The sequence below is a fragment of the Emydura macquarii genome, unplaced genomic scaffold (assembly GCF_026122565.2).
Source record: "Emydura macquarii macquarii isolate MOO-44397 ecotype Brisbane River unplaced genomic scaffold, CSIRO-AGI_Emac_v2 contig_2432, whole genome shotgun sequence".
NCBI lineage: Eukaryota > Metazoa > Chordata > Testudines > Chelidae > Emydura > Emydura macquarii.
In genome coordinates this window covers 3,482,092-3,505,145 of record NW_027132569.1, presented here as the reverse complement: position 1 = coordinate 3,505,145, position 23,054 = coordinate 3,482,092, and the positions used below count along the sequence as shown (strand labels likewise).

Below are 23,054 nucleotides of genomic sequence, written 5' to 3'. Positions count from 1 at the left end.
CCAGCCTCTCGCCAATACAGGCGATCCTGGAGTACCTGCTCCAGCTAAAGGTCTGGCGCTGGCCTCGTTGAAGGATCACCTGGCGGCCATTTCGGCCTTCCATCAGCTGCTGGAAGGAGATCACTGTTCTCCCATCCCATGTCGGTCAGGTTCCTGAAGGGGGTGGAGAGGCTTTATCCGCAGGTCTGTGACCTGGTGCCTCTCTGGGATCTCAGCCTGGTCCTCTCGAGACTCACGGGGCCCCCCTTTGAACCCATGGCTTCATGCCCTCTGTTCTTGCTTTCATGGAAGGTAGCCTTCCTGGTGGCCATTACCTCAACCAGGAGGGTCTCCGAGATTAGGGCCTTGACCTTGGAGCCCCCTTATACTGTATTCTATGAAGACAAGGTACAGTTGAGGCCACATCTGGCCTTCTTACCCAAGGTGGTTTCCCAATTTCATTGTAATGAAGATATTTTTCTCCCTGTGTTTTTCCCCAAACCGCACGGTACAGAGGAGGAGAGGGGATGGCACTCGCTGGATGTGAGACAAGTCCTGGCCTTCTACATTGAGTATACAAAGCTGTTCCGGAAATCGACACAGCTGTTCGTCGCAGTGGCTTGACCGGATGAAAGGCTCACCTGTCTCCACCCAGCGCATCTCCTTGTGGATTGCATCATTCATCAAGTTCTGCTATGAGCAGGAAGGTGCCGCTTCCGGGAACCATCACAGCGCACTCAACCAGAGCTCAAGCCTCTTCTGCAGCCTTCCTGGAGAGAGTGCCCCTGCAGGACATCTGCAAAGCTACCACCTGGTTGTTGGTGCATACCTTCATGTCCCACTACGCCATCGTCCAGCAAACAAGAGAGGACACGGGATTTGGCAGAGTGGTGCTGAGGGCAGCTCACCAGTAACTCCGACCCACCTCCGAAGGTATTGCTTTTTTAGTCACCTATAGTGGAATGGACATGAGCAAGCACTCGAAGAAGAAAACAAGGTTACTTACCAGTAACTGATGTTCTTCGAGATGTGTTGCTGATGTCCATTCCAGAACCCACACCCCATCCCTGCTGCCGGAGTTGGCAGAAAGAAGAGACTGAGGGGGTGTAGGGCCAGCAGCACCTCATATACCGCAGCATGTGCGTGGGGCTCCAGGGGGCGCTGGAGCTGGCCCTACGGGATCTGCTAAGGGGAAAAAAGTTCCGGATAACCATGCACAGAGGCTTGCACACACCTATAGTGGAATGGACATGAGTAACACATCTCGAAGAACATCAGTTATTGGTAAGTTACCTTGATATTTTTGTTATCGGTTTCTGTTATTTCCACTGGTTATTTTATGCAATGACCTTTTCTGTATTACCCTGTCTTTTTTAGTGTGTGTGTTTTAACTGGGACTTTAGGTAGATGATGGAAGGTCTTTAAAAGGTCTTTAAAAATCTCTGCAGAATTTCCATCTAATTCTGTGCAGCATTTAAGAGAACAATTCTTGTTGTTGTTGGTATCCACAAGTTCCTTAAGGGTAGGGTACACTTACAGATGGAACCTTGCAGAATTCTTTACTGTCCCTCTCTATGATCAAAACAACCTATTTGAAATTGTAATCCGAATATCTTCATGGTGAAGTATCTTACAGGACAACTTTGGACAGTCTACATAACGTAATCGTAAAGAAAATGGATAATTACACAAAACAGGCTAAGCTTTTTCAATAAGAGTGCCTTCAAAAGGTGAAGCAGCAGACTGGTGCTGTCTAGGGTAATCAGATTTTCAAAGTGAAAAATTAGCACTCCGATTCTGGGACGAGGTGGGGTTTGGTGGGGCACAGGGAACAGCTTTGGTGTCCATCAAGAAGACTTACAAAGGAAGGTGAGAAAGAAAAAGGTACCCACTGCTTACGGTTCTTGGCCATTCAATCCACCCACCCTCAGTCTTACAAGACTGATCTGTGTCTGTATATGTGAAAATAGTTAATAGAAAATGTGCAGGTAGGTATCACTTAAAAATAGGTAGCATTGTTTATGGATTTCATAGGACCAGTAAAGGTGGTGGTGGTTTACTGAAAATGGCTTCCTTTGTGCAACTCTTTAAGAAAGTTCATAACACCCTCTTCCCCCACTTTCATAGTCATCCAGTGGATTTGTTTCTATATGTGGGAGAAGGCTTTTTCTCTGAAAGAATAAGGAAAGAAGGGAGGCTGCTAGCAAGGGGGCAGGATGTCACCATGTGAGAAATCTTGTAAGGTGATTTCCTTGGTGTATGCATGCTCTGCCAGCCCTTTGTCAATTTTGCCAGCTATGCTGGCCAGCAGCAATTTCAGATGGCCAATCCGTGGATGCAGTTTGTGGGAACTGGATAGTATCCCGTTAAATAATTTATGAGCCCTCTAGTAGTCCTCACGGTCTTCTGTTTTACAAGCCACTGGAACCCTGCCAGAGCAGCAGTATATCTGGATTAGCTAGACCTTGCATGTTATATATGTTTGTTAAACACATGTAGGTGGATCCCATGGCAATTCCTTCATATTACATGTGATATGGAAAGAACAAAAGACACAATAATGAGGTTCTCGCAAACTGTAGAAAGAAAACTCTGATCTGTAAAACTGATGGTGACATTGGGACATGCCCTGAAAACAGGGATGGGTTGCCATTGTGGTATCAAAATAAATACAACTCCTCCCCATCTTAATCTGTATTTACACTTTAACCCTAATTTGGGCATAGACATTGTTGTAATCAGTCCTTCAGCCTCCCTCTCAAATCTGTTGCAAAGTACAGTGTTGTGAACACATCCAGCCAATCTCTTGCCTGAAATGTTGGCGATCCCAAATCTCCTTCTGCTTAAGTGTGCAAAACTCGTCAAGTTACCGTGTCCATTGATAGTCCCACCCGGCTGCCCAAAAAACATTTCTGCAGAGAATATGTCTGACAATTTTTCATCGTTGTATTCAGTGGTGTTGTAGCTATGTCAGTCCCAGGATATTAGAGAGACAAGGTGGGTGAGGTAATATCTTTTATTGAACCAATTACTGATGGTGAGAGAGATAAGCTTTTGAGTTTGCACAGAGCTCTTCTTCAGAGGTTCTTCAGACCTGAAGAGCTCTGTGTAAACTCAAAAGCTTGTCTCTCTCACCAACAGAAGTTGGTCCAGTAAAATATATTACCTGACCCACCTTGTCTCTTTAATTTCCCATCATCAGCCAGAGTAATTGCAAACAATAATTGCAGTACAAAGACATGGGGCCATATTCTCAGCAAGTGTAAATCTGCATAACTCCATTGACTTCAATTAAGCTACATCAATTTACAGCAGCTGAGGCCCTGGCCCAGGGGACTGAGTGTCACAGTTGTTTGCTCCAAGCAAGTAACTATTTGCAAAGGGAAAAAGAGCAAATCAAACTTCTCAAGAGATTTCTTCTGCTAATTTTCTGTTGTCCTTCCATGTCTTTATTCTGTAAATTATGTTAGGACAGGAAATATTTGTAGATTTGAATGTTCTTTATGATAGACTTTCATCTTGACAGGCCAAAGCAACTCAAAGTTCTTACTTGTCATTCTTATTTCTAGTCTCTTAAATCTCTCCATTTCATAGAAGAGTGTGACTAATCTGAATTAAATACTCCCTCATCCCTGAAAACAAAGCTTGGTTTTCCGCATTGGATTTTAAAACTGCATTCGTTATTTTATAGGTCTTCCTCATTCCAGGAGTGCTGTGTGGGTGGAGAAGGGAACTGAGTACTTCTCTGATTAGTCTCTACAATGTGCCATGACACATACCAGAGGCACATGCAGAAGTATTCATTTCCAGCACCTCTTATATATCACGAACAAAATATAAATGTTTCTCCTGAGGATAACGGGAAGTCATTATTAACGTGACATTAGTTCCGTGTGTCATCTGTTTGTTTTTTTATCACAGTCTTATGTATTCTCAATTATCTTAATTTCTTTACTTGTAGGATTTCTCTTTGTTGCCTGCAGTTTTGAACTAGAGCTTTCAGCCTTCAATTCCATTGCAAATATGATTTGTTCAGCTAGTTCTAAATATTTACTGATCTCTGCAAAGTAAGTTCTTCTTAACAAGCAAGATTAATCTTGTGGACTCTTTTGGTTTCCTTGATCCCTTTCAGTTCTGTTTTGGGCCTGGGAAAGGCAGAGAGGCTGCAGGGATTTCATCCTTTGATCTCCTAGTAAGGGAGATAGGAGAGATGTCAGTGCTAATTGTTTTAGGTCTATCAGCAGTCTTGATGCTGTCGATCACAAAGTTATGTTGACTTGATTTTGACCTTTGCTCGTCCTATAACTTTCATTTTGCTGGTAGATGGGCTTATGCCTGTTGGTTCTTCCTGAGCTATCGGAAAGGGTGATTTTGAATAATCACTCATCTACCTTAAATCTTTTGGGGGCAGAGTTCTAGTCTGCCACCACTCATCCTCAAAGTGCATGTGATGCTGTTTTGGAAAGTTAGTGAGGTGATTTGAGCTGTGGTGTGCTGATGATACAGACAACATGCAGCTCAGAGTCTCACATGTGATGAAATGAGGGTTTATAGCATCTTTGTTTTCCATTGCCTGGATGAAATTGAATCCTAACCCAGACAAAATGAAGGTGATGCTTACAGGTTGCAGAAGGGCTACATGTTGCAGGGAACATGGACTGACCCTTCATTTCCTTTAATCAGAAATACAGTCGGTTCAAAGAAAAGTCTGTATGAAATGTTTGGAGAAGTGTGAGTTTGCCATTTTGCTGCATGCTAGTTATTTTAGACCTCCTTCTAGTACAGTTCAACATTTTTTAGCCAAGGCAAACTAATAGTTGGACACCCATTGTACCCCATGTTTTTCTGAGTAATTTTGGTACGGTACGTGGTGCAAATATTATGTATGGTGTAGGAGAGAAGGCACAGTTTATCCCATGGAGTGTCTTCCTTTTAGCTATTTCCAAAATAATTGTGTAGGTAACTTCAGTGCTAATAGAAATAAGTGACCACTAGCACTGTCGTAAACCAACCATAGTGCAAGCCAGCACTGCAGAAGCTTTTGCACATGATTCTGTGTACTAATCTCCCAGCTATTTCGGTTCTAAGCCTCTTTTGGGCAGAGACTTCTAGTGACAACCAGGTGTACGGTGCCTTTTTGATGAGGAAATGGAGACTAGAATCAAATGACATTCACTCTTTCTGTGTCGCTTTGGGGTCCTCCGAGGCTGGTAAGGAGTTCTGTCACTGCTTGTCCGGTAACCCTGGGGAGCATTGTTCTGTGCAGCAAATCCCTGACTTCAGTAGCCTGCACACAAGCACAAGGTCTCACCCTGCCTCTCACAAGCCTAGTTATTCTTTGTAGGGTTACACCAACTGCCCTTCCAGCCCCGAGTGTCCCCAAATACATCTTCCCCAAGTTCTTAATTATCAGACGCTTGGACCAGTCCCCTTTGGATTGTCACTCCCCAAAGGCATGAAACCAGCCCTCCAGACACCAGCTTAATTTTGCATGCATGCTCCACACAGCTTACACACCAGAGACCTCCTTGGAATGGAAAAAAAAACCCCAAAAGCTTATTTAATAGAAAAAATATAGATTCATAGATGAATCAGTAAGGGAAAGCAAAAGTTTACAAGTTACACAGAAAATAATTATAGTTATCTACTGCCTTAAATAGTTTCTCATCCTACCCTGTAGGTGTAGGAGGGATCCAGCATCCATAGACAGCTTTCTGCCTATAGACTGTGACCCGAGTCCTGAATAAAAAAACCTCCGTTCCAAAACTGCTTTTAAAAGGCTTTTTTCCTTCCCTCCCCCATCCCCTTAGGGGGTATATCTACACTGCAGCTAGACATCCGTGGCAGGCCAGTGCTAACTGACTTGGGATCTCAGGGGCTCAGGCTAAGGGGCTGTTTAATTTCAGTGTAATCAAGATAGTTAAGTCCAAAGTAGACTGCAAAGAGTTCAAAGAGATCTCACAAACCTGGGCAACAAAATGGCAGATGAAATTCAATGTTAATAAATACAAAGTAATGCACATGGAAAACAAATCCCAGCTATATATACAAAATGATGGGATCTAAATTAGCTGTTACGGCTCAAGAAAGAGATCTTGGAGTCATTGTGGATAGTTCTCTGAAAACATCCGCTCAATGTTCAGCAGCAGTCAAAAAAGCTAACAGAATGTTAGGAACCTTTAGGAAAGGGACAAATAAGACAGAAAATATCATAGCGCCACTATATAAATGCCTGGTAGACCCACACCTTGAGTACTACGTGCAATTCTGGTTGCCCCATCACAAAAAAAGATATATTAGAATTGGAAAAGGTACAGAGAAGGGCAAGAAAATTATTAAGGGTATAGAACAGCTTTCATATGAGGAGAGATTAAAAAATCTGGGATTTTTCAGTTTGGAAAAGAGATGACTAAGGGGAGATATGATAGAGGTATATAAAACCATCACTGGTGTGGAGAAAGTAAATAAGGAAGTGTTATTTTCTTCTTCAGATAACATAAGAATCAGTGGTCACCAAATGAAATTAATAGGCAGTAGGTTTCAAACAAACATAAGGAAGTACTTCTTCACACAATGCAGAGTCAACCTGTGGAGCTCCACTGCCAGAGGATGTTGTGGAGGCCAAAACTATAACAGGTTCAAAAAAGAATTAGATAAGTTCATGGAGGATAGGTCCATCAATGCCATTAGCCAAGATGGTCAGGGATGCGACTCCATGCTCTGGGTGTCCCTACCTTCTGAGTGCCAATGACTGGGAGTGGATAACAGGAGACGGCTCGCTCAATGATTGCCTATTCTGTTCTGTTCATTCTTTCTGAAGCACCTGGCATTGGCCACTGTTGGAAGACAGGATACTGGACTAGATGCACCACTGGTCTGACCCAGTATGGCTATTCATATGTAATAAAGATGTTCGTGCTCAGGCTATAGCCTGAGCTCTGGGACCCTCCCACCTCGCAGGGTCCTAGAGCCTAGGCTCCATCCTGAGCCTGAATGTCTACACCACAATTAAACAGTCCCTTAGCCTGAATCTTGCAGCTGGAGTTAACTGGTATGAGCCAGCCTCATGTTTTTACTTGCATTGTAGACAAACCCTTAGTCCATGGTGACTCTCATTTATTCGGCATAGGGAAATTCTCTCTTGACTTGAAAGCCTGGATGTTCTTTTCCATTTCAGTTGTCTCAATGTCTTTCCCTTAACTCTAGTGATCCATCATTGTTTTTTCCTGGGCTGGACAATAGATAGTTACTTGAAGCTGGTTTTGTGTAAACCTGCTTGACTGCTCACCACCCTGCTGAGAGCAGAGTTTTCTATATACTGAAATACAAAAATTCATAACCACAGGCTATATACATCTGTCATAAAGACTGTCAGGTTCAGAACATTACAAGTCTCCATAAAGCACCTTACCTGATATATTTTTATTGTATAATGATATAATATGCAGTCAGTTAGTTTAACTGCTTCTTTTTGGAGTTTAAACCTTCTGTTCTTTTCTAGTGGTGTTTGAACTTCAATTGTCAAACTTTGCATCTCAGAATTTGAAACAATGGGCCAAATTCATTGGTGATGTAAAACAGTGCATCTTTGCTGACACCAATGGAATGTATCTTCTTACATCAGCTGTGACGTTGGCCCCATATCTACAGTATTGAAAGCTAGTTCATTGAGACATTTTATCCTTTTTCTTCATACCACAGAAAAAATTCTCAGCAAATTATTTCTTGACTTGGACTTAACAAAAGCAACTTATCTGTCTATAATATTTTGCTCTGTGTTTTGTAGCTGAAGTGTTCTTATCTTCTGCTGCACATTTCTCAGAAAAAGTTCAGTGGCTTCTGTTCTAATGGCACTTGAACCTTCTAAGCAGTATTTTCCAATGGAAAGGAAATTACCCAATTTTACTACTTGATTATTGCATTGCTGTTGTAGTCTTGTCAAAATGCTCTTTCCTAGCCTTAAATTACATTGTTTTCCTATCCTGTGACAGAAAGGTAGCAAAAGATTTACTTCAAAATTACTGTCTGTAGACTATAGGAACCAGCAGCGCAGATAACTTGACAAATTGCAATATTTCTGCTGTATTAAGCACACTTTTTCTTACATACTGTGTGTATTGAGAGAATTTTTGATATTGTGGGTAAAAAAAATGGTCGTGGCAGTAGTTATTTTTGCTATATCTCATTTTCAAGGAGAAGCAAAAACTACACTACTACTTTCTCCTGAGAGAACTAATGAGATATAGTTGCTCTTCAGGTTGTCTTTTATTATTGGAAATATTATTTAGGAAACCATGCTGAGTGCATATACTGTATATGTTGCCCATGGATCTTGCAGCACTTGACAAACATCAATTAAGCCAAAATATTCTCTCCGTTTTATGCATAGAGAAACTAAGAGAAGACAGAAAGCGGTTGGCTCATTTGGGGTAATGTGCTATATGGGGTGTGATTTCTAAAGCACACTAATGTGTTGCATAATAATTGGTCCCTGTAAACCATGCTAATGCACGCTGAAGGTTCCCAAGTATGCGTTAACATAGTACTGTTTTAAACAGAACTACATTAAAGTGCACCAGCAGGGTTTACCCAGCCCAATTAATGTGTAGCACATTAGTGCACTTTAGAAATCACACCCCTATAGAGCACATTACCTCACCATGTAGATAAGTCCTAAAAGAGGTTAAAGGAAGACATTCTATGGGTCCTAGTCATTTTCTAAGCACTCTATAAATCTGCAACATGGGGATAATTATACTTATCTCCTTTGTAAACTTTTTGAGATCTCTGGATGAAAAATACATTATAAGAGTTAAGTATTGATGATTGTAGAGACTTTTCTCAAAGCAGTTATCCAGCTCAAAGTCTTCACTGTTTTCAAAATCTTGGTGGAAAGTTCAGTGTATTTTTCTGATAAACCTTATGAGTTGTTTGGAATGAGCAGAGAATGACTTTTTATAAAAGGTATCTCTCTCTCCCCTTTTAAGTGTGATAACATTAATGTCAAGTGATCCTATTTATATGGTTGAGTGAATCATTTATTTGATTAATTTAGCCTCTCTCTGCTGTTGGAATATCTGCAATCATATAGCAGTTTTATCAAATGTAGTCATTATCCAAATTTACTCAATAAAATTTGAAGAAAATTTTATTTTGTGGACTGATTGTGCATATTACCATCCAAGATGAGTTTTTACATGTGATTAATCGTATAGTATTATTTTGCATTCCTGATACGATGGCTTATAACCGTTAACATCAAGAGAAAAGCTAGAAGAAACTCTCTGGCTTTGAATATTTCAGGGAGGATAGCAGTGCATGGAGAGGCTGCAGATAAATTGGATTATGACATTTTATAAAATTTCCAACCTTTTCCTTTTTGTCTAAGGTACTGTGGCATTACCCAGGCTATAGTCTGGACTGATGAACTGCTGTGTCCCATCAGTTATTCAACCTGGAATTCCTTTTACACTGTGTTGCTATGAGAGCTACCACTCCTGGTCTGCTCACACACAGCCTCCAGCATGTAAATTACTCCATTATATTATATGAATGCCAGCTACTCATGAATTACACTGCAGAGCAACACCAGCAAATTACCAGTCTCAGACTTTTCCCAGAAATGAATGTTTTGTACTGCACGGCTCTCTGTCCTAGACAATACAGACACATATAAAGTCCATTATTTTATTAATAGAAAATGATATGCACAAATCCTGTTATCCCAAATGGAGTTTTACAAAGTACTTCAATCCAAACACGCTGTTTAGGTAAAACAATTTTAAAAGTTTGAGCTACAAAAGATAGATTTTAAGTGACAAGTAATGAGGCATAAAAGTCAGAAATGGTTACAAACAAAATAAAAGTAAAACACAACTAATGCCTAACTTAACAAGCTAAGTGACTTCAAAGCAAAGTATCTCTCATCACATATTTCAGTAGTCTTACTGGCTGATTTCTTTCAGTCAGGATCCCTCCCCCAGTCCAGTGCTGCTTCCTTTGTTCTTCAAGTGTTGTCGATGCCGTGAGTAGAGCGAAAGGGAGGCATCGCTCCCCTTTCTTATAGCTCTTTCTCTTCTTTGAGAATCATCTCCAACTGAGATTCAGGAGACAGAAAGTCCATGTGGATGAGAAACCCAAGTTGTTTCTTTGTCAAGATGTAGATTTTTCCCAGGTCTTTCCTGCCAAAGAATGGTCGCTTAACCAGATGATGCTCTGTTCGATTTTGTTGACACCTGCTTGATGCATCGGTTAGTCTTTTGTCTCTGGGGAACTGGCTTGTTGCTGCTCACCCAGACTTGGAACATGTCTTAGTAGTTCCATACACAGGAATCTTATAACTTTACATGTGATGTTGCCACACATATTTTACCAGGACAATAATGATTAGCAAATTACAAGTTTTCAAAAGATACCTCTCAAGGCATACTTTGTATAAAATATATCATAGTTCTGTAAAAGGATATGGTCATAGGGGATACAGACTGTCTCATGTACCATTCCTTGTAAAATTAGAAATGTGCAATTCATTGCTTGGATGCAGAATTTAAATTTAATTTTCACTCTCCCTCCATTTACAATAGCAGTGGGGTGTGAATGTGATCCTAGCTGTTACGGGTGCAGTCAGCTCTTTGTCTAGCTTGTTTAATTGCCTCTGTTGTTTAATTGTCCCTCTGTGAGGATTTTGAGATATCTATCCCCATGCTGTGCACTGAATGTGTAAATTTAACATTATCTTATGGCAAGTGTTTGTGTGAGTAAAACTACCACTGAAATTTTCACAGAAATCAATCACAGAAGGTGTATGAGTACAACTGAAGTGAAATAGTTTTTAAATTAACAAATATTCTCAGATCTTCTCCTCCCCTTGCAACTTTCACTCCACTATATTATTTATTATACTAAAGGAATACTGCATGCTTCATGGTTATTCATTCTCTTCGGTCTTGTTGAGTTTTATGGCTCCACTAGAAATTGGCCAAGATTTTCATAAATAAGTAGTAGTTTTGGCTTTCCAACTTGAGGAGCCTCAAAGGGTGGTTGCTAAGAACTTTCAGATAATCTGGCCTCTTTTGAATGTGCTAACAACTGCCTTCTGAAAAACAGGCCCCTTCTTAAAGATGTCCCAAATTGGTCCCCCAGAATCATGATCTGATTTCGCTACATCTATGTTTCTCATTTTTAAAGCTAGTTTTTCATGTTGTAGTAGCAGTCGTAGTAATATCAATATCTGTCTTTTATATAGCATTTTTCCCGATTTGTAGATCTCAAAGAGCTGTACAAAGGAAGTGACTATCATTATCCCCATTATAAAGTGGGGAAATTGAGGCACAGAGCAAAGGAAAGTGACTTGCTCAAGGTCCCTCAGCAAGCCAGCAGCAGTACCAGGAGTAGAACTTAGGTCTTGTCATTGTGAATCCAGTGCCCTATCACTAAGCTATGCTGCTCTGCCATTGTCTGCTTTTTTCTTTGTTTTTCTTTTTCTTTCTATTACTTTTCTGTTTGGCTAAAAATAATAATTAAAAACTTCTGGTGGTTTTTTTGAAGGTGGAAGGATGCTGGGAATTTTTTTTGAAAAGACCAGAAAAATTTCAAAAACTATGTTTAAGTGGTAACCATATAACTCAGTGTTTCTCAATTGGTGTTCCGTGGAACCCTGGGGTTCCGCGAGATGAATTTCAGGGTTCCGTGAAAAATGGAAACCGTGCCACAGAAAGCTGCTGAAATCGCGCCGCCGAAAACAGCTGACAGCACGTGCCACTGAACAGCTGACAGCGCCGCCGAAAACAGCTGACGGCGCGCGCCGCCAAAAAGGGGAAGATGTCCCGGATTTTTCAGCGGAGGGTATTGCATGGCCCCGCAGAAGTTAAAAAGAGTTCCACGGCCAAATTTAATTGGGAAACACTGATATAACTTACATATATCAGTCCAACACCAGTATCATCTTTTGTTGAACTAGCAGCCTTAGATTCACGCTTGGGAGTTGTGAGAAGCTGACACACCAGCCCATTAGATTGGCTCATTCATCCTTTCCAAGAACTGTCTTGGATGCAGAACTTCTGGCAATCTGTACCCACTTTGAAGTTTAAATCTGTGTTGTTCTCCTTGTCAGACACTTACCAGAACATATTGTAAACACTATCATCCAAGAAAAGGAGGATGTGAACATGCAGATATCAACCTATTCTTAGCGCTATCAGGAAGAATCCTGCTCTGATTTTATTTATTTCTTTGACAAGAAGAGGGTTCCAGAAATGAGGCGGGGATGAGTGATTTCCCCCACTCCCCCATTTTTCCTATTGTTGTTTTCTTCCCAGAAAGAGACAACAAATGGTAACATAACGAATCTATTTAAAATTTGAGCAGACATCCAACATTTATTTGGGTGAATTTCTGAAAAAGCATGCTTAAAAATATTACCTTCCAGAAATTAGCTGTGTTTTCCCAAATGCCATTTCTGATCAGTAAATTAGCAGTACTTCCTTTCCTCAAGTCACACTCAGAGAGGAACTAGAAGTTTGAAAGACTACTTGAATCCCATTAGGTGACACACAAAGCTTCAGCTCCCAGAAATAGGTATAAGAATTTTGCTAGGAAAAGAGAATTAACAAATTCTTAGCCTGATTTATATAGACCAGACTTTCCTTCTGATTTGTCTTTCAAAGGAGGTCTCAGAGAAACATCATAAGGCTGATGATAATATTAACATTCAACAAGGATAAGTAACCATTATGATTTAAGTCCCTGAGCTGTAGCCATATGTTTGTGTGTTTTTCTTTAGTAATGCATTTGGCTAGTCAAAATGTGTTTGACAGTACTGTGGTTAGGGTCAGAAATATTGCAAGTAGGCTCCATGCAATGTTCCCCAAATTGGTCTGAGAATGAACCACAGTTTTAACTTGTCTCTAGAGCTGTGCAAAATATTACGTGGTAATACTGAATGCACCTTAAATTCACCCACTCCTTAGAGAGAAAAGATGGTCTTGTGGTGAAGACACTCAGCCCAGGACTCGAGATATGGGTAGAGTTTCTGCTTCTGCCACAAATACCCTGTTCTGTGACTTTGAGCAACTCACATAATCTCTCTGTGCCTCAGTTCTCCATCTGTGCAATGGGGATAATGATGTTTCCTTTCTCCCATCTGCTGTCTGTCTTGTCCGCTTAGGTTGTAAGCTCTTTGGGGTATGGATTCTCTTTTACTGTGCACTTATACGGCATTTAGCAAAATGGGCTGTGATTTTGGTTGGAGCCTTTAGACACTACCATGATATTAATAATAATATTTGATTCAAGGCTCTTCCATGAAACTGGAAAATTTTCCATGCATTTTCCAAACAAAAGTGTCACTGAAATTAAGCATGGAATTTTTTCTAACATCTGGATGTCTATGGAAAAGTTGAGGTTCAGCACCTCTTCACAGTGCATTTCTGAATTTTGAGCCTGGGTAGTTGGGATTGATAGCATGATGTAAAACCTGTTGGTTCTGGTCTTCTGGTTGACATAAGCTGCCCCATTTGAGCTGAGAGGAGTTATTTTTACTCTTTCTCTAGGTTGAAAAGTTGTAGATAAGCTGCAGTCTGTTGATTAGTTAGAAAAACATTTGGCTCCCCTGATTTTTTTTTTTTTTTAAACAATCAAATAAGAATACGGCTTGGTACTTATTATTGGGTGGGAATTGATGCTCAAGTTTCTGAGAATCCATAAACTTCCCATTAATTTTGATTTATTGATTTGTTACAAAAAGGAATTGTGGTTTTCTTGGGCTCTGAGAATGATCAGAGGGAGGCCAGCACACCTCTCGGTTACTACCTTATTTCATGCTCTGATTTATTCAGCCAAGGTACAGGCTACATTCTTATGCCTGACATTATTTTATTTCTCCTCATTATTATAATATTTTATGACTTAAGGACAGGCATCTCTGAGAATCTCTTCTGTTGTGCCACTGCTATTATTACAGGCTGAAGGCTTGATAATTAGAAATGCTGGGTACTCATGACTCCAGTTGAAATGACAGGAAGCTGAAGTTACTCTGAAAACCAGGCCGCTGGCATTTTTTTTTTTTTTTTAAAGGGATTCAGGCCTGACTCATAAATGCTGCCTCGACCAATCCCCCATTGACTACACAGCCTTGGAAATGAAGGGATTTCATTTGATTGGAATGAGAACTGAATTCCTAAATTAACTCTGACCCTAGCTCCATCGCCGAGAAATTGATTAGATTTTAATCTGACATTACAATTAAGCCTCATATGTACGATTAAGCTTCAGAGTTTTGCCTCATAATTGGAATGTTGCACCTCAGGAAAGATCAGAGACCCATTTTGTTTGAGGCATTAAGTGATTCTATGCACCATGTGCTCTTGTAGCAGCAGCAACTGCCATGGCAGAGGTAATTAAACATACCGAATAGAGAGACAGGTTTCTAAAAAAGCCATCACTACCAAGAGGGGGATGGAAGGAGCCAGGCCCAAGAGAAGCAGCATGTGTTAATTATCATTGGGTATCTCTCAGTAAGTTAGTTCTGTTGGGATACCCCCAAAGAGTTTTCATGTCTAATCTGGCCCATTTATTCAGAAGGAAGAGGTTATTGAGGATAATGAAGCATGTGTGGGAGCACAGGCTGGGAAGCAGTTTGCCCGAAGGGTACATCATGTTACTGTTCCAGTAGTATGTCACATAGGATGCTGCGCTAGGAACTACTCATGTGTTCCCGATGGTAGGTGAGGATGATGTCGTAAGAGTTTGTGAGTTGCTAATGAGGAAGGTTAGAAGGCTGTTGATGTGGAGGAAAGCTAAGGTTAATTGAGATGAAGGATGGATGTATCAAGGATGGGCTCAGACTACCTGATAGTTTTTGTAATGCTGGCCAGCAGCATGGTGAGGGAGCTGTGTCAGTTGCAGCAGTGTATGTGGTAAAATGTCCTGTGAGGTAATTTGTCCACCAGTGGCCAGGTTTTCAACACCCAGCAGCTCCCATTGCCCTCCATTTTGCCCTCAGATTCTGAAAATCCGGCCATAACTCAATAAGGCCCACAGAAGAAAACAACCACTTTTGGCAGAATATATTCTTCCTTTTTTGTCTCACAGCCCTTCTCTTCTCTATTTTTTTCTTTTGTTTTCAAAACGTATGCTTGATTTTAGGGCTGAAGAGGCAGAATTGCACAGAGAGAGTTTGTATTCAGTTTCTTCCTTAAAAAGTTTTTATGTCAATGAGTGGAATAGGATTCCATTTTATTTGTTTTATTTGTGTACATTTAATCATCTCTACATTTTCACATAGAAAATCGCTTTCTCTGATACCTGTGGCACACTGCCGTAGAAAATGGGACTTTATCTGCTACTGCTAGCAGAGCTTGTTATTTGATCATACATTGATTTTCTATCCTCTGACTGCTTGGGCTCAGTGTTCAGTTCTCTGTAACATAGCTTTGGTGTACATATTGCTAACAGTAGGATAGGTTCTTCTTTTGATGACTAGGCTTGGAGTTTTGTCTATGCCTTTCTTCAACGTAACCTGGACGGTAAAGCTCAGCACAAACAAAACTTCCTGTCACCTCTGAGAGACCATCCAGGCAAGCAGCTATTTGCCCTCGCTGGCTTTCCAATGTGGTGTGTTTACACCTCTATCCTGGTTAGAAATACAGTTCCTGGGAATTATTGTATATTCCAGATGTTTTTTTTCCCCAGTTTGTGTCCTTCCTGTTAATATTTTATTTTCTCCTTCTCTTATGTCCTTAGCCAGTGAGACCTGCAATGATTTCCACCCCATGTTCTTCACGCACGACAGATCATTTGAGGAGTTCTTCTGCATCTGCATCCAGCTGTTGAATAAGACGTGGAAGGAAATGAGGGCAACCTCTGAAGACTTCAACAAGGCAAGAGAGGGGAAATAAGTTGGTAGAATTCTAAGACATGGATGTGAGCTCTTAACTGAGGCACAAGGGATTTACCCTCTCCCTCTTCCACTTACTTCTTGTGGGTTTCACCTGTGTAAATTCCTTACATGTCAATGTTCAATGCTGAGAAACCAAAGAGCAGTGGATGGGAGGGTCTATGGAAGCTTTTAGAACTTTTTCAGTTGTGTTACACAGCAGACTCTATAGATAAATGTGATAAAACCTGGCTTGAGGAAAAATCTTTGCCTTTTTATGTTGTTAATACCATTATGAAGTGCTGCAGCCCTCAAGGTGGTAAATAATGCTGGGAGAGCACAACAGTGATAATTCCGTGCATCCTTTCATTTCATTTAGATAACCTGAGTGCTGAAGTGGTCAAATATTCAAGAGTGGACATGATTGTGCTGCCATTTTAAGTATTGTGCATGTCAACAGCTGCAATTTGAAATAACAAAGCTTGCAATGCTAAGATTTATTAGAGGAGATTTGAACATTGACATCTGGAATTCTATACTCCAGCCAGATTTGCTAGCAGGTCCCCTCATCCTTTCTGGCCCGTTTGACTGGCTCTTGATACTCTTGCCCAAGGGTGGGAATGGAGAAGTTGATGGAAAATGAATCCTGGAGCCTCTAACAGTTCCAGTGTTCAATATACAGAGTCTTATTGGCATCAGACTTGGATGCTTCATGATTAATGCCAAACTGAAATGTGGCTGAAAGAGGGTTGGATGCTCAAATGAGGAAACAACAAAGTAGTGGTGGATCTTCAGGACACAATGTGGATTGGCCTTCATTTACATCTTTTAGATACAGGTAGCTGCCAAGGCAAGAGGTAGCACTGGTAGCACAGGTAGCACTGTGGCAAGAGGAAGAAGGGATGCCCATAGAAAAGCACATAGTTCTTGTGTGGGATTTTCTTAATACACTTCTGTAACTGACTGGCCAAGAGGTACAGTTATTTACTTCACAAAAATGCATCAGCAAGACAATTCACTCGTTAGCATGAAAATTTAAATCACGGGTAAAGATGCCAACAGTTCTTCTTCGAGTGCTTGCTCATGTCCATTCCACTGTAGGTATGTGCATGCCTCTGTGCACAGTTCCTGGAATTTTTTTTTCCCCTTAGCAGAACCCAGAGGGCCGGCTCCGTCACCCCCTGAAGCCCCGCACAAATGCTGTGGTATATTAGGCACTGCCGGCCCTATGCCCCCTCAGTTCCTTCTTTCTGCCCGTAATGGTTGCTGGAACTAGCCTTGCTCTCAGCAAGTACTATTCCCCTTGTTTGGACTTGTTTGATATTCTAAGTTAGGTTTAGTTAGTTAAGTAGTTGTTAAGTGTTGTTAAAAAGAGTAGTTAGAGATAAGGCAAGTCCCTGCGGGGACTTAGGGAGGCTGGCTATGCCCCGGTCGCCAGGATTCAAGCCGTGTGCCTCCTTGGGGAAGGCCTTCCTGCTTAGCGACACCCACGACCGCTGCCTTAAGTGCTTGGGGGCGGCACACAGGAAAGGTAAGTGTAAGATCTGCAGGGCTTTTAAACCGAGGACTCAGAAAGACCGAGAAATCCAGTAAAAAAGCCCTGCTGATGGAGGCAATGCTCTGCCCGGCATCTGAGCTGGCCCACTCCACTTCGGCACCGAGTGTGACCTCAGTGCCGAGTGCACCACCGGCACCGGCCTCGACTTGGCACTGTGCAAGATCACAGGTACCAAAGAGGAAGAAGCAGCACATGGAGCGTGGATGCTCCCCTACGCCATCGGTACGGGCAGGGTCGAGTACGGAGATGCACTGGACCCAGCCCGTCGAGTGCCTGCATCTCTGGTCAGGAAGCCTCCCCTGGCTCCTCGAAGTGGGAGAGTGCCCCTGCCGATGTCGCAGGCTTTTCAGGCAGCAAGAGCCTTGTTGGCCTTGCCTATGTCACCTCCGCACCCCCCCCCCTCCACTGAGGGAGAAGGGGCCGGTGTCACGGGGGAAATCCGCGTTGGGTCCCCCTGAAGGGAGGTGGAGATCCCCGGTACGGGGAGGAAGATCTCCCGCCAGACAGTCACCAGGGGTAGAGCAGAGACGCTCCCCCAGCAGTCGCTCCAGGTTGCCATCATTGAGCCAGCTTGCTTCGACTCAGGACGCGGAGTTACCCTCTTGGTGCCAACATCGATCCCTGGCACTGGAGGCAGCGCAGGCTAGGCGGCGGCACCGGTCAGGGTCTGCCAGGCAGCGCATGGACAGCTCCTGTCCCAGTTCCCCGGCACCGAGGAGTTAGCCCACACCGTGGCGGCGCAGAACCCGGTCGCCATCGGAGAGCCTGGCACCAAGGAGTTCGCCTGCACTGAGGCCAGGAGGGGTGCACCTGCAGGACGTGCCTCAGCAGTCCTCTTCCTCCTCACTGGATGAGGCAGTCTCCCGGGATCACTTGGTGGCACTGGAGGATTTCAGGACACACCAGGAGCTGCTCAAGAGGGTGGCCTCCAACGTGGGGCTGGAGGTGATAGAGTTAGAAGAGGCCGAAGATAGCCTCTTTAATGTGCTGGCGGTGGCTGCCCCAGCGAGAGTGGCCCTCCCAGTCCACGAAAGGCTCCTTAAAATTGTAAAAGTCCTGTGGCAAAACCCCTTCCTCAGTCGCCCCTACGTCAAAGGTGGCCGAGAGAAAGTATTGTGTCCCGGCCGAAGGGTATGAGTATCTGTTCACTCACCCTGCCCCTGGTGGTAGATGCAGCTAACCAGCGAGACAGGCAAGGTCAGCCAGGGTCCACGCCCAAGAACAAAGACAACAAAAAGCTGGACTTGTTTGGGAGAAAGGTTTATTCCACAGCAAGCCTGCAGTTCAGGATTTCCAACCATCAGGCCCTCCTGGGTAGAAATAACTTCAACTTGTGAGACTCCCTCAGGCGGTTCGCTGAGGCCCTTTCCCAGGACGAGGCCGCAGACTTTAACACCATCGTGGAGGAGGGAATCACAGTGGCTAGGGCAGCGCTCCAGACATCCTGTGACGCTGCTGACTTGGCGGGCAGGGCCATAGCCTCCGCCATCTCCATGAGAAGGTGCTCGTGGCTGCAATCCTCGGGCCTGTCCCAGGAGGTGCAGCAATTGATCCAGGACCTTCCCTTCGATGGGTTGGCCCTATTCTCCGACCAGACCGATGCGAAGCTGCACGGTCTGAAGGACTTCAGGGCCACACTTCGCTCCCTAGGCCTGTACACGCCCCAGGCTTCTAGGCGTCATTCACGGCCCCAGGTGCAGCAGCAGCCAAGGCCTCCACCCAGGCCTTTTCAACCCTATAGAAACAGGGACAGGAATAGGGGGTTTAGAAGGAGAAATCAGCCCCCCAGCAAGGGCTTCCCAGGAGGTTGGGCAAGCAGAGGAGACAGTTCTGATAGTGCGCCCGAGGGTGGCCCCCCTACTGCTCTCCTGAATCCGCCCCGCCCCTTCTTAAACAGGTTAAGACCCTTCTATCCCAAATGAGCAAAGATCACTTCAGACTTTTGGATCCTTGGGATAGTCTCAGGGGGCTATGCGCTACAGTTTACATCTACCCCCTCACTTGCTCCATGTGCAGCAGGCTGGGACTGCTCATAAATGAGAAGAAGTCCACAGTAACCCCAGTGCAACGCATAGAATTAATTGGGGCCACCCTGGACGCTTCCCCAGGCCAGAGCCTTCCTGCCTCAGCCACGTTTCGAGGCGATGATCTCTATCATCTCCCAGCTGCACCAAAGCCCCACGACAACAGCCAGGCACTGCCTACAACTGTTAGGCCACATGGCAGCCTGCACATATGTAGTGAGACTAGCTCGCCTGAGGCTCAGACCGCTTCAGGCATGGTTGGCCTCGGTATATGTGCCGAGCAGAAACCTGTTGGACCGGGTGGTCACAGTCCCCTCACCAGTCTTAGCCTCCCTGTGGTCTTTAATTATAATGAAGAAGGGAGAGCTCGTTTAATTTAATTTTGATTAATCAAAGTAAATTGGATATTCTAGAGGTATTAAGAGATTTTACAACCTGTAGGAGCTTGTGTGCACATTTGGAGACTTATTCCCCACCTCTCACACCATAGAGAGGTTTATATTGCCAGAAGTCAAATCTTTGGGAACTCCCCACTACTTCCCCTTTGGTTCCTTATCTTATTCTTTCAGTAAACCATAGATAAAGACTTTATTTCAGTGGTCAAATCCAGCCACTACACACCATTCTGGGGAGATTCCATCACTGTTCATTAATTTTAAAGCATTTTTTAAAAGCAGAATCCAGTTTGAAGAATTCTATTGTATGTTTCAAAGAGATATGTAAGATCTCATGCTTTTTCTTTTAAACTCTCCCTCATTAAACCTCTTGTCAGCCCTGGCTATTACATTAGAAAGACCATGCATGCATTAGAAAGAGACTCTAATGTCCTTCATATCTTAAAGAAGAAAGTTATCATAATTATAACCTTTTTTCAGACTCTTAATATATCGGTAGAAGTCTGTATAGAATAATTCAGTCAGGCAGCTGAACTTATATTGTGCCTTTATGACAGACTTTAAGGCTTACTGTATTCATATAAGTGGGTATTGTAGAAAAATTAAAATGCAGTTAGATAGACACACAAATGGAAACAACTCCACTTTACCTGAAGCCTGTTTGTTTTTTGGAGTGCACAGGTGATCCAAGTGCCTTTAACATGCTATGTCATCAGCTGTAGTTTGTAAAAATGAAACATGGTTTGTGCCTGGTGAATATAATTCTTTCCGAGCTGTACATTATTCATACATGTTGTATCTTGGTACATGGAAAGGTTGTGTCTCAGTTTTATTGCCAAGTCAGAGATTAATGTGGGTGAACTTGGGGGCACTGAATTAGTCCAGGGGATTGGTAATGGAATATAGACACTTTCAGCAGTAGGGTGCAGGTTTAAATCTAGCCCAGTAAGGACTAAATGTTGTTAATGTCAGATGGCTGTTTGACAGCCTATGTGAAAGGTGTTTGGTGATCACATAAACCCACCACACCACAACAGTTTGTGCTGATTGGCTCTTTGTTGCCTGCCTCATCAGAGGTGTTTTTACATCAACAAAGCAAATTCAAGATAGCTGCCTCAAAGTAAAAGCCTACTGGAGACAAGGCACAGCTAGTTTTTACCTTGCTGTTGTAGCTAGTTGAATTAAACTGTAGGTGGAGAGTACACTGGTGACCTCAAATAGCTACTTATGCCTTGTCTCCACTTGGATTTTACATGAATATAACTATCTTGAACTAGCTATCTCTATGTAAACACACCTATTTTTGCAGTGAAAATGTAGCCAGAGACGAGGATGCATTTTGTCCCTATCACGGGTGATGCTTGCTAGTGTATATTTGTTCTGTGGTCTAAAAGAATACTTCAGTCTCCAGGGTTTTCAGTCTGGTGTGCTTTAGAAGCACAAAGTTCACATGAATTATTTTTTAATAATTGCCAGGCCAGCCTCTGCATGTCTTGCTACACCTGCAAAACAATTTGCCCCCACCCTGCCTACTATCTAAAATAATAATAATAAAGAATTTGATGCACCCTGTCCTATTTCCAGAGAAAGAGAAACATTTACTAACTTGGCCACCATATTCACACTCTACTCTTCCTTAAAGTTAATGGGCAACATAATTTCAGGTTTTATAAGATCATAGGGTAACCCTGAGGCCCTGAAAGCCACGAATGTCCTTTTCAGGTTTTATAGAAAATGATATTTTGTCTGTGATGGGGTGTTCAACCCATACAAGCTTGAACAGATAAAATAGGCCTTAGAGGCTGCACCTGGAGAAGAGCCAGCGACAGTTAAGGCCTAACAGCTAATGAAGCCCAGCTGGAGGAGGAGTTGGGCTAGGCCTATAAAGAGAGTAAGTTGGTGCTAGGAGAAGGGCTGCAGAGAGGAGCTTTGCAGTCACTCCCTAGCGAGGAGGAGAGTTTGCTAGGTACAAGGATCTTAAATGTAACTCAGCTGCTCCTCCACCAAATACAGGTGGCCCCTGACCCAACTGTGACTAGCATGCCAAAATTTCCTGTTCCAATCTCCCTCATTCCCTCTAAAGACACACCCTGTGAACTTTCCTCCCTCAGGACAAGATTCCTGGTTTTTCACCCTGAAAATCTGGTCAGGCTATAAATAAACTATTTTTATTCTTAAGAATAAACATTGTCTCAAAGTATTAAACTATTGTAATCATTTGCAGCAACTCAAACATTCAGCATTTCAGAGGGACCTGTCTGGTTGCCTTGCATGCACATTCATCCATCAGACTGCCCTACTTAAGGCTTTTTGGCAGATTCATGTTCGACTTGTATGTCCAGAAAGACTCAGGATTTACAATACAGTTGAGCTCAAATGGTTCTCAATCCGTTTACATTTATAAAAAATCTCAGTCTTGCAGAAACCACAGCAACCAGGCACAGTCATGAAAATTCAGAGCACAGCTCTAAGGAGTAAATCTGCTTTAGTGTACCCAGAATTAAGATTTTCTAATGGCAACGAAGGTGTAGACTGCATCATTTCAACAAGGCTGACAGAATGGCCGTCCCAAGATAGAGCCATGGACCACCAAAATCCAAAGCTTTTAAAGTCCTTACATCTGCTGCTTTGACTGAAGCAACTGTTGCAGGAGGAAATCTAATAAATTACTAAACCCGTGGCTTTTTTTTTTTTTTTTTTAAACTAAGGAGTTAAGATGCCACTTATTCTCCAGGTTTTATCTCATTACAGAAATATAATTAACACACTTTAGCAGTTAGTCATTTGAGGTCATCCTTCTCAGATACTGAAGCTTTATTTTTATTGCCAAATAAAGCTGCATGCTATTAACTTTGCTAAATTCAATTAAAACTGTTACTTTAAGTTACTGTGCAAGACCGATATATCTTCCTAGCGATTGCTGGTAGGCAAACCACAATAAGGCCCTAGACCTGTGGACCTGGGCGGTGTCCCGCTTACTTTATTGGGCAACAACACTGCCAACAGCAGTATACGGTACTAGAGCCCAATGCAGGATTGGAGCCTAAATTGATAAATTATGAGATTGTTAAGAATGTACATAAATTATATGAGACATATTGCAGGCACACACATAAGAAACTGCTCTGTGCTGTGCAATAGTAAATTCACAGTGGCAGCAGGCACACACAAAAATACATTTTCTGAATCCTGTCATTAAATACCAAAGAAAATGCTGAGGCATT

The 23,054-nt window shown here is 42.6% G+C and overlaps 1 protein-coding gene across 3 annotated transcripts in view; it reads left to right on the top strand.

The window, feature by feature from the left end:
- ELMO1 (engulfment and cell motility 1) overlaps positions 1-23,054 on the top strand; it is a 434,299-nt gene that overhangs the window by 291,353 nt on the left and 119,892 nt on the right. For all 3 annotated transcript variants that reach the window (XM_067562514.1, XM_067562513.1, XM_067562515.1), the window contains one exon: positions 15,721-15,857. In XM_067562514.1, the coding sequence (XP_067418615.1) occupies positions 15,721-15,857 (137 nt within the window). The remainder of the gene's footprint in view (positions 1-15,720; positions 15,858-23,054) is intronic.